At 34.2% G+C, this 11,180-nt stretch overlaps 1 protein-coding gene across 1 annotated transcript; it reads left to right on the plus strand.

Annotated features, from left to right (window-relative positions):
- Positions 1 to 5,888: 5,888 nt before the first annotated feature.
- On the plus strand, positions 5,889 to 11,180 carry LOC120336440 (V-type proton ATPase subunit E-like). Its single transcript, XM_039404123.2, has 7 exons — positions 5,889 to 6,046; positions 6,473 to 6,538; positions 7,089 to 7,198; positions 7,885 to 7,951; positions 8,261 to 8,419; positions 9,250 to 9,432; positions 10,416 to 11,180. The coding sequence occupies exons 1-7, from the start codon at positions 6,014 to 6,016 to the stop codon at positions 10,476 to 10,478; spliced, it is 681 nt and encodes a 226-aa protein (XP_039260057.1). The 5' UTR covers positions 5,889 to 6,013; the 3' UTR covers positions 10,479 to 11,180.

Here is an 11,180-nt window from a genome sequence, read left to right on the forward strand (position 1 = left end):
TATATATATATATAGGGCAAATCTTTCAGGGGTCAAGTGTCGGAAACGTCCATTGCGTTTGATTATATTCCCAACACAACAACCTAATCCAGTGGTTCCCAACCCAATCTTTTTCGTTGAATCCTTCTCTTGGTCTACTTTGTAACTCAATATTTCTCCATCACTATGTCTAAAAGTACTGTATTCAGTCAATTTAAAATGAGCGAGAGAGAGAGAATTTATTTTTTCGTTTTAGCTGGTGTTATGCGCAGATGAAACTCCCGCTCTTGTACAGTTTTAGTAGTTTATAATGTGTTCAAATAAGTATTATAATATTAGTGAAGAAAAATATAGGTACCACTACAGCAAATACAAAAACCCTCTCCAAGAGCGAAAAAATTCCTCCCTGTTGAGGAATGATTCCCCGTTCGGAAACGTTGGTTTGAGCGAAGGAGTTTTTATGTGAAAAAAACTTCTGATGCAAAACGAGTTGCAACTCTAACTTGGACCCTGTATCCGGAACAAAAGTGTGTTCTCGTTAACTGTACACCCTTCCGATACGGTGACTACCGTCAGTAGATGTTAAATGGTCGAAAAACTCCAGAATGAGGTTACAATATCTTTGCATCCATGTATATGTGCACCCGTAAGCTGAACCCGAGACATTTGTGCTCACGGAATTTGCAACCACAGATTTTAGCACATGCATACAGATTGCACTCAGGGGGATCTCTACCCATGGATATATGAGCCCATGGCCCATTTTCAGCTGTAAGTAAAGTAAAAAATAATTGAGTGCTATTTTCCACCGAGTTGGGGGAATCCTGATGAATTGCCAACGGCGCCAATCAACTTGTCCCATGTAAAACGGCCCTATGGATGCCATTTATTGGCAAAACTAAACAATGGAGTCATACGGTAGGCCAACGTGACAAATTGTATACCCATATCATTTCGTACCCATATATTTGATTATCGCTCTCTTGATAGTATTGGATACGAATTGACCTATGGGTTGTTGTGTTATCTTGTTGTTGTTGATCTCCTAGTTAGTATTTCTTTTCTTCTTCTTGTGAAAAAATTTCTCATCCTCATCAACTACTGGACCAATTGATTTGCAATTTTTAGTGGTTAAAGATTGTATATTTTGCTAGAAGGCTATTGCTTTAATTTATTCCTAAAATTTCTACGAATCCTACGAGATCTGATATTTCACTCAAAATTTCGCGAAACGAATTCGGCCCTCACCCTATCTGAAAAGTGTGTATTTTGCCAGGTAGTACATAATGTTTGGCAACCATTGCTCTAAGAAAATTTGGCTTCTGATTTTGCTGTTAGACCACAGATTACGTCTGTATAGCTCACACCTAGATATATTCAATCAATGTATTCATTTCAAATCTTACTATGATCACAAATTTATTCTTGTTTATATATATTTCAATTAGGTCGTTAAATTAGGTCTATTAGCAATTAGCATACTGCTAAAAAGAAGAATATTAATTGAATGGGCATCAATTATATTGTAGATTAAGGCCGCGTTATTCAGAACTTTGAAATGAGTAAGTAATCATTAACAAAAATAGGCTAATTACTGACTTATTATAGTTCCACTTCTCGATATACAATATATATACGCAATTTAAATAAAATGGGATAAATAGTCAATAATGACTTTTTCGAAAGTTTTTAAACACGCAAGAGTAGTGAAAATACTTTTAGGTATTCAAATAATGCTTTGAAACATATCTTCTTTGTGAATGATGTCATGATGAGCAAGATCTCGATTACACGTTGCTGGTAAATTAATTCAGCACGAACTTTTTTTTTAATATGGGAAGAATTTTTTTTTTTTAAGTTTATTCGAGCACAAAGTTTTACTGATCAGTTTTTGGGTGGAAATGAAAACTTGAAAAAAAAAACCTAGTTTAAATCTATTTTTGTTTTCTTTTTTCTTCCGGTTACAAACATTGACGTCAAATCTTTACCAAATTTGTTTCAATCAGTAATAAGCAATTAAAGGGGGGCTCGGTATACGCCCTTTGCATTTCTCTTGACAATTGACGCACCACCTTCCAGCTTTTTTCTCTGTACAAAAAAGTTGTAAATTCTACACTTCTGGTTTACATCGACAATGATTAATCACCGATGAATTGAATCTATAAATTAAACGTATTGGTTTCGATTTTTTTCGTCGTTGGGACGTTATTGACACCTTGAATAAAACAAGTAGAAAAAACAACGGATAACATGTACTATCTCGATTCGCGAATAATTTTGAGCGATACCGGGATAAGATCACGCGAAATTGCTTTCTAACCATTGTGACGTAACAAGCTGAAAATATAAATTATTGCGTCAAACGCCACGCTGCGGTTAACCGGTTAATTTTACCCGGTTAACGCTTAAAGTGTTTTCACTGAAATTCCGAGCCCTACATCTAACGTTAGCTTTACTGTCGTTAAATTATTCAAAATCGAACCAAGATTTGCCCAATACGCTCTGTCCCGGCTTTTCGTTTCATATATGGTAAGCCTGGTACTTTTTCTTTTATGCCATTTCCTCAGAACATTAACTGTTCTAATCTATACGTGTAAATCATTTTGATGTAAAAGTTTCTTTGTTGAACTGAAAAACCTGGATTGACTCGTCAATATGTTGCAATATCTTTATTGTTCAGAGAGAGAGAGAGAGAGGTTATAATATTTTGCGTTTTGTTCTTGGTCGGCCTACTTTTCGTTGACACAATGGTAAGTAACATATGGCAGAGGCGCAGAAAGGTGAAGCCGGTAGTGGAAGTTGAAATCGTGTAGTGAATCACATTCAATAATTATCCCATTACCAGCACTGACTTCCTGTGTAGTTATTAGAATTTATTCGTTTGACAGATGTGACAAACTCCCGCAAGGAGGTTTCAAATTCATCGTTAGCAAAGTAGTTATCATGACGAAACATGCAGATTTGTGTAATAGTGAAGTGCTTTTTGTCCACGAATTTCACATATGTATCGATGTGTTATTATGTTGTTCTTGTTGATAATTCTTCCTATTGTTATTATTATCGCTTTTCTCATTTCAATACGTCAATTTAACATCTAACGTTTGCTGTACTGTCGTCAAATTATTCAAAATGACGTTTTCCAATGAGTTGACTATTACTAAGCCTCAGAATCGAACCAAGATTTGCCCAATTCGAACTGTCCCGTTTTTTTGTTTTATATATATATATATAATAAGCCTGGATAAACTCTTTCTTCGACGTCATTTCCTCAAAACATCAACTGTTCTAATTTATGCATAGGCCAACAATTGTGGCATAACAATATGGCAGTCTTTCTCACGGAACTTGTGAAGTGAGTCGTAGATGAAAAGACTGCTTCCAGTTACATAAAAAATATTTCTATTGATATTAAATAATAATAAAATATTTATCAGTGCCATACTGTGTGACCGGGACATTTGAGTCAACCGGCCGGGACAACGAGACAGCTTGTCAAAATCGGGACTGTCCCAGCTTAACCGGGACGTATAGCAAGCATATCCAGGAATAATAGATGTTTCAACCAAACATTATGCGGAGTACCTACAGATTTTATTATTTAGTTTGCGTGAACAATGTATTCAACTGGAATGCGCAGTCGCGTTAGGGTTGTAATCTGGCATATGAATCAAAAATATGAGTTCTGACCATTCCTAATCTTAAGAAATCATTCATTGGAAGTAGATCAACAGTTAAAATGCCTAAAATAACTACGTGGCTTGGTGCAAAAAAGCATAATATAAATGAAGTATCCAACTAAACTATTTTCATCACTTTACAGAGTTCAGATCTCTGATTTTTTATAAGCCTGTACAAACAGGCCCACGAGCCATCTGTAAGCCTGATGGTTGGCTCATTTAGTCTCTGGTGAGCGTTGCTGGTCGGTTAACTGCCAAAGTCACAGCCACCAGCAAAAACAGTATTCTGAAAATTAAAATTCCCCACCTCATGAATTTTAATAATAAGATCGTAGAGTGTCGCTGCTTCATAACCAGCTTTGGGTCCCCAAGTAAAATTGAATAAGTTCCTGTCCCCAGTTAACTTGAGTCCTCTCTCCGAGTCCATTTTGCGTGACATACTTCTAACCATCACTAATCACTGACCAACAACTCCCAAAACGTCAATTAAACCATTGTGATCTGACCGCTGTCGGATGTGGAGTGATATTGGACGATGGGATAACTGGATGGAGTCGAAGAGCAATTTTGGACCAAAATAAGAATGTTGAACTTTATTATACAAACCTTCGGATTAATCCGAATGGACTGCAATTGTCGTGGTTCTCGAGAGAAATACAAACAAGTGGTCAGAACAATGAAAACACCCTGTGATAGTAGTAAATCAATACTTTATTTAATGCAAAGAATGGCCTTTGTTCATCCTTATATGCAACAATATAACTGGCTTTAAATTTTGATATCTGCATGTATGCGTTTTTTAGCGTTTGTTTGTTGTGTTTGTTTTTCATTGTCTCCAATCGCATATATATAATCATTGCCCGAATGCATTGGCTTGGCTGAAACGTGCTTGTGTCCGACGCTCGTTTCTTCACTTTTCTTCGACACGAAACGCCCGCCGAGGCTTCCACTGCTGATCATCAAGTCTTTTCATAAATATTATTATGTGTGTCAATTTCGGTGAACAAGCACATGAATTACACGTTATAAACTTTATTCTTAAGGTTCGCTCGTTTTCCAGGCATTCTGTCATAAGATGTATTCGCTTCATTGAGTGTTAAGTTAAGCAATATGTCACAGCAGACTACTGTACAGTACTCCGGTACTTACGACAGTCGTATTCAAAAAAAAATCACTTCTCCTATTAACTGCTTGAAAAAGTTCAGTTTCGCGTTACGTGAAGACTGCCTAATTACGCACACAAAGCGCATATATTGTATATATATATAGCCTACCGCAATTCCCCGAAAATGAAACTTATTGGTCTTATTTCAATTTTCTTCCGAAAATAACTCTAGAGATTTTTAAGTATACAAAATATGAAAACCAATATTCATTTACTTTTTTACGTTTTTATTCGAAATAACTGCAAAACATAGATTATATCAATGACATTAAACATATCAATCATTTAAAACATGTAGGAGAGATTTCTTGCTGTCGACTAGGTAAAAAAAAATTCGCGGTATTGACTAGGTCTTATTTTAAAGGGAGGGTTGATATTAAAATCATATTTAAAAGTCAGGCTAGGTCTTATTTTCAGTGAAACACGGTACATATCCCAGTTCAGTGTTTGTTTGTTTTTGTTTTTTTTAATATTATTTTTTTTATTGCAATAAACAATATTAGAATATCAGCAATCCATCAATCCAGTGTTAAAACAGCACTTGTTATTTTGGAATTATAGTCCCACTTTCCGAATGCATTAAAAACCGGTGACTATCATGTGATGTCAATCATGTGAAAACATATATATCAATAATTTGCGTTCGATCTGTTAAAAGCCGCTAGCTGCGTGCGTTTTGATGATGGGTTGTTCCTGCGTTCTCTATTCTTTTTGTGTCTTGGTATATTGTATTGTATATTATTGTATACAATAATGGCTAAATGCAGGGATGGGGTTTCTTGTGCTTGTTGCGCAAAACTGTTTGGAGTGAGATAAAGTCTGAAAGTTAAGTCAGTACCGGTACGGTACCGTAAGTCCAGCAGTCGCAAATTCCTGAATTCAGTTCGTTCTGTCTTTAGACTTTGAGAATAGTTGAGTAGTTACCGTAGTCCATAGATAGGGACAGGGAATAAAATAAGAAAAACATATCCATATGTCCAAGTTAACAGCTAAATTCTTTCTGTGCTTGTACCGGTGCATACCGGTAGGCCTATCAGCCTATTCACTAATTCAGCTAATACCGGTACTGTATTACTGTATTATGGAAATACCACTACTAGGCTATATCTTCCGATTTCAGAATCTTTTGAACTTGTAACTTACAGACTTAATAAAGCAATACTGGTAATATCCACACCTTCTTATTGGAATCATGGGTCTCAGTGATGCAGATGTTAAGAAGCAGGTATGAAAACGCATTGATATCCAAATATATTCTAAGTTTTACTTTCAGACTTTGTACTGTTATAATACACTAATAGATTAATGAATAACATTTCTTAAATATTAGCTACTCATATCAGTATATGTGTATATACTGCACTACTACACTAGCAGTATCATTTAATTTCGTATATCAGTATATCAGTTTAAAAGCATTGCATTCTATGTGGGCTCAATTTCCTGGAAAAATATTTGTCTATTGAATAAAGTTTCAGTTATAGATAAGAATCTCTTGTCACTGCTGCACTATTGCATGAACTTTATTATGATTTGTTGTTGGCGCCCTATACGTATGTGAGAGGGTTGAGTACCATAATAGTAGTAGTTATCTACTGCAAACTGAGCCGTTTCATACTTGAATCGTTTTATTTTACATTGCCACATTCAGATTGACCATATGATTGCATTCATTGTGCAAGAGGCAGATGAGAAAGCGGACGAAATTGATGCCAAAGTATAAATTTTGAACATTCTCAAATATATAACTTAAGTTTAGATAAAATAAGATTATTTATTAAATTATATGAGTGGAACAATATTCAAATTTCATTTATGAATAATTGAGTATTCTAGATTTTGGTCTCCCAACAATTTTTGATTTCAGATGATCTAAATGTGTTGGATTCTTAGCATTATCATATGTTGCTATCCGGAATATAATAACATTTATTGTCTTTTATTATATTCTGTATTGTATCAATTCAGAATATGCATACAAAATAATTTACACTGAAATATCTTAACGACGTGTATATCCTATCCCAGTGTTGTTTTAATGTGTTTTCATGCCTTCACGACGAACAAGGCTTTTTACAAATAATCATTGATAAATAGGAGCTACGATTTGGAAATGTACCAGAATCGTTTCCATTGCCATCCAAATTGATTGCATTAGTCTATTGTTTGTGAACAAGAGAAATCAAAATAACATGGGATGTTTATAGAAATCTTCTGTGCTAATATCCATAATTTGTTAGTATTGAATATTGGGTTAATCTTTTCAGGCTGAAGAAGAATTTCAGATTGAGAAGGGTAGGCTTGTTCAACAGCAGCGTCAAAAAATTATGGAATTTTATAACAAGAAAGAAAAACAGCTTGAACAACAAAGAAGAATGTAAATATATAATGGACTTATATTTATGTTTAATGATTTTTCATTGAAATTTTTTCGTTTTTCATTTTACTAGCTCACCTCAGTTTTGTTTTATAATAAAGCACTGTCTATACTAGTTCTGGTCTATTTCTTTCAAATATATGGATATCAAATTGATTTGAAAAGATAATAAAATCAAAACAAATAGATAATAGCAATAAAAATGAGTGTAGCCATTAGCCAATAAAATTGTTACATGTGTAAGGAAGTGTCTTCTGATAAGGTTAGAATGTAAAAAAGTTGCTTTCATCTGAATATTTTCACTGGGTAATAACAGTTGTCCACATCATTTATGGTAATCCAATGCACTCACTTTCATCTGGTTTCCTGCTTATTACCGATCCCTTGGGCGATTTCTTTATAATCATCTTACTGAGCTAATTTCCATTCTGTTTGGTATTTAATTTTGTCATATAGTGTGTACCATATTTTGATATTCAAAATTGAGTAATTTATGGTTTAAATTTGTTAGAAGATTAGTTAGAGGAAGTTAATAGCACTATATATAAATTAAATATGTGGATGTTCAAAACAATCAGTGTATTCGATAAATTCCCATTTATAATTCCTAATCTGAATTAAGACTAAACCCCATATCCTGCTTCTGCTATTAATTTGTAGTAATTTGTACTTTTTTCTCTTTACAGACAACAATCTCAACTGGTGAATTCCGCTCGACTGTCTATGTTGAAAAAGAGAGAAGAGTATATTGATGTATGATTGAACTCATCTCTGTTTTAGCTAAATAACAAATAAAAAATCAGTAAAGTAGTCCAAAAAAATATGGATCGTGCCTGGCCTACTCCACCACCTCCTCCACTCTTTATACCCTCACTATGCTCTTAACTTTACATTCTCTGTAAATGAATGGCCCTACATGACCAATATATTATATCACAGATCACAGTATATCATGTTATGCATGTGAGCCCTTGTGCATTTATTAGGCTGTGTGTTATATCAACAAAAAGTCGAAATTCTTTATATTTTACAATATTTTATGGATGTTTATTTTGTTCATAGAAAATTTTAGAGGAAGCTCGAGATGGTCTTGGTGAAATTCGTAAAAATCCGCAGCAATATCTTGAACTTTTGGAAGGATTAATTTCCCAAGGATTGTTTCAAATCCTAGAAGGCGACATTGCCTTAAATTGCAAAAGAGATGATCTCCAAGCTGTCAGAGTGAGTTCGTGTTTAGGGATGTTCAAAAATCTGTTGTTGGAACGAAGTCTGAAATTAGTGCAATCGAATTTAGTTTTCAGGAAATTACTTTTAAGAATGGTCATGGATAGCTCATACATCAGGGGTCGGCAACCTACAGCCAGAAGATTCGAGTAATATAATTCGGCCCGCGACGTTTCACTGAATTATAGTAACAAAACAGCTGTTTTGACGATTATATTCTTTACGTAACATAATTTATTGTGAGACACGTGTAAACAAAATTATATTATAACCTAACAAGAATATTATTTACAATTACTAATTTAAAGAGTCTATGATTTAATAATAGTTAGACAAATGGCAACAAAACACAGAAAAGTTGATGCTAAGTGTAGTTGGCGCTGAAAATATTCAAATGGAATTTTTAGAGATGCAATGCAATGAGGAAATAAACCTAGATTCTATTCGAGAGATGTATCACTGCTTGATCTTTATCATAAAAAGTGTCATCCTTTGGGTTTCCAACTTCCTAAAAATATGTGCGGCCCGCTAATGACTTGCAACACTTAATTTTGGCCCCCGGAGCGACAAAAGGTTGCCGCCCCCTGTCATACATGGATCAACGAGATTATAAATTATAATGCTTTGTAAATATTAATAATGTCAAAAATATTCCAGTATGATTTTTTTCAAATCTAAAATGAATGAAAACATAAGGTCTTGAACAATCTGTTTTCATTATATATCTACAGTTTTCTTCTATTTTATCTCAATCTAGCGTGAAATAAGAATGAAGCGTTCCTCAATTTCTCTATTTATTTTTCATTCTACTTTCTTTTATCTCATAGCAAGCAATACCCAAAGCAGTTGAACGCTTCTATGAATCTTCTGGTATAAAAGCAAAGATTATTGTTAATGAAAACCAGTTTCTTGGTGGAGATGTATCAGGAGGTGTTGTCATGTCTGCACATGGCGGTAGAATAAAAGTAGAAAACACATTAGAATCCAGGCTTAATCTCGTTAGCAAACAGGTAAGTAATCAATGAAGATGTAACTTAGATAGATCATAATTACTTTAAAATCTGAAAAATGTATTTAAAATCTATATACTGTTTGTATCAGCTGAAGCTAGTATTCAGCATATTTACATAAAATTGCTGTCATCACATATCAGAGACAATGTTATTGAATCCCACTCAGAGCCAGACCACATCGTCTCAAGTTCTCAGATATTCTCTAGGCCAGTGGTCGGTAAAAGTTTTTTAAGTGATGCCCAAAAGGTAAAATGGAAAAGGTTTCAATCAAGGCCCAACTACCTAGCTTGTTTCTGCTAAGACTTATTAAGGACATTCCGAATGCCATGAACACAAACCAAGCCAGCAAATATTCCTGAACAACCGAACATAGCGGTACACGGCGTTAGCTTGTGCAATTTCATTCATGCGATAGAATAACCATATACATGAGAATGATAATATCAGAATAGTTGCATTGTCGATACTATAGATGAAATGTACGCAATGTATGATCGTTTGGTATATGAACAAGAACCATTTGGCAAAAAATTTATATGTAATGTTGGATATATAGAAGTTTATTGTGTGTCGCTGGCCATAATTATAAATTATTGAAGGCTCACCAGAAAATGCCTGTGGCCCACAGTTTGTCGACCACTGCTCTAGTCTAAACTAAAGTAATTCCTATCCTAACCTTCGAGTTATGAAGTCTCTAGTGATCCAACACCTTGGTCAGATTGTAGGTTTGATCAAGACAACTCAAAAAATACATCCATTAGTATAAACATCAGGAGTTAAAAAATATTCTTTTGGTCTATCAGGTGAAAAAAAATTTCATGGGGTGTTTCACATCTGTACTTCGTGCTGTGTAGGCAGGGGATTCACACGCAAGTTTTGTCTCAAATTTACAGTTTTTCTACAAATATACCTAATTGTTCTCTGTAAAATGGATTTCTTTCATTGTATATCACTAATTTTGGATGTGTCCTTACATTCAGATGATGCCAGAAACAAGAGAAACATTGTTTGGACAGAATAGAAACCGGAAGTTCATGGACTGACTTGCATTTTCGTTATTCTTTCCAAAATTAGATCAATATAATAATATTATATTTTGTGTTCAATGACTTTCAGTGCTCTTGGTGACCACAGGGATAACTCTATACCTTTCATTATTTATAATATAATAATGAAATACCCAATAATCAGGAAATTGTTTGTGTGACACTTATTGTTCATTATTATAGTATAATGATTATAAAGATGCGTGTTAAACCATTTATTTTTTTCAATTTTGTGCTGGCAGCTGTTTTAAACTTGTCTAACATTCCAAATAAAGTAAATGAGTTTGCTTCAGTCTGAGGAACTTATGTTTTGAATCTAAATCATAAGTGATGTTTAAGTGCAACGTGCCATCTGCTATTTTTGTATATGCTGTTTGACTACTTTGCTCTTAATCAATCAATCTCTAGTGATTTGTTTGTCATTATTGATCCAGTATACAATATATTGTTGTTTGTACTGTTAAAATTCCAGACTTTGTTCGTCCCCTCCTGCTGACTTTTTATTTATCCATATTCGAACAGTTAATGGCTATACATGGTGGAGGAGTAAAAAGTCTATGATGGACCCTCATGTTTCGAGATATTACAAGTTGTATTCATCGTATTTGGGCTGTCCTGTTGTGCAATGTTGAAACAAGTTCCTATATAAGTACATTATTCCTATTGTTTTTTTATTGTATCATTAAACGTCGCCTAGAA

The sequence above is a fragment of the Styela clava genome, chromosome 2 (genome assembly GCF_964204865.1).
Source record: "Styela clava chromosome 2, kaStyClav1.hap1.2, whole genome shotgun sequence".
NCBI classification, from domain to species: Eukaryota; Metazoa; Chordata; class Ascidiacea; order Stolidobranchia; family Styelidae; genus Styela; species Styela clava.

Excerpts from the sequence above, each read along its gene's own strand:
- LOC120336440 (XM_039404123.2), top strand. The coding sequence starts at position 6,014 with ATGGGTCTCAGTGATGCAGATGTTAAGAAGCAG. Across the intron at positions 7,952-8,260 it reads AGAGAGAAGAGTATATTGAT|AAAATTTTAGAGGAAGCTCG; the intron begins GTATGATTGAAC and ends TTTTGTTCATAG. Across the intron at positions 8,420-9,249 it reads ATGATCTCCAAGCTGTCAGA|CAAGCAATACCCAAAGCAGT; the intron begins GTGAGTTCGTGT and ends TTTATCTCATAG.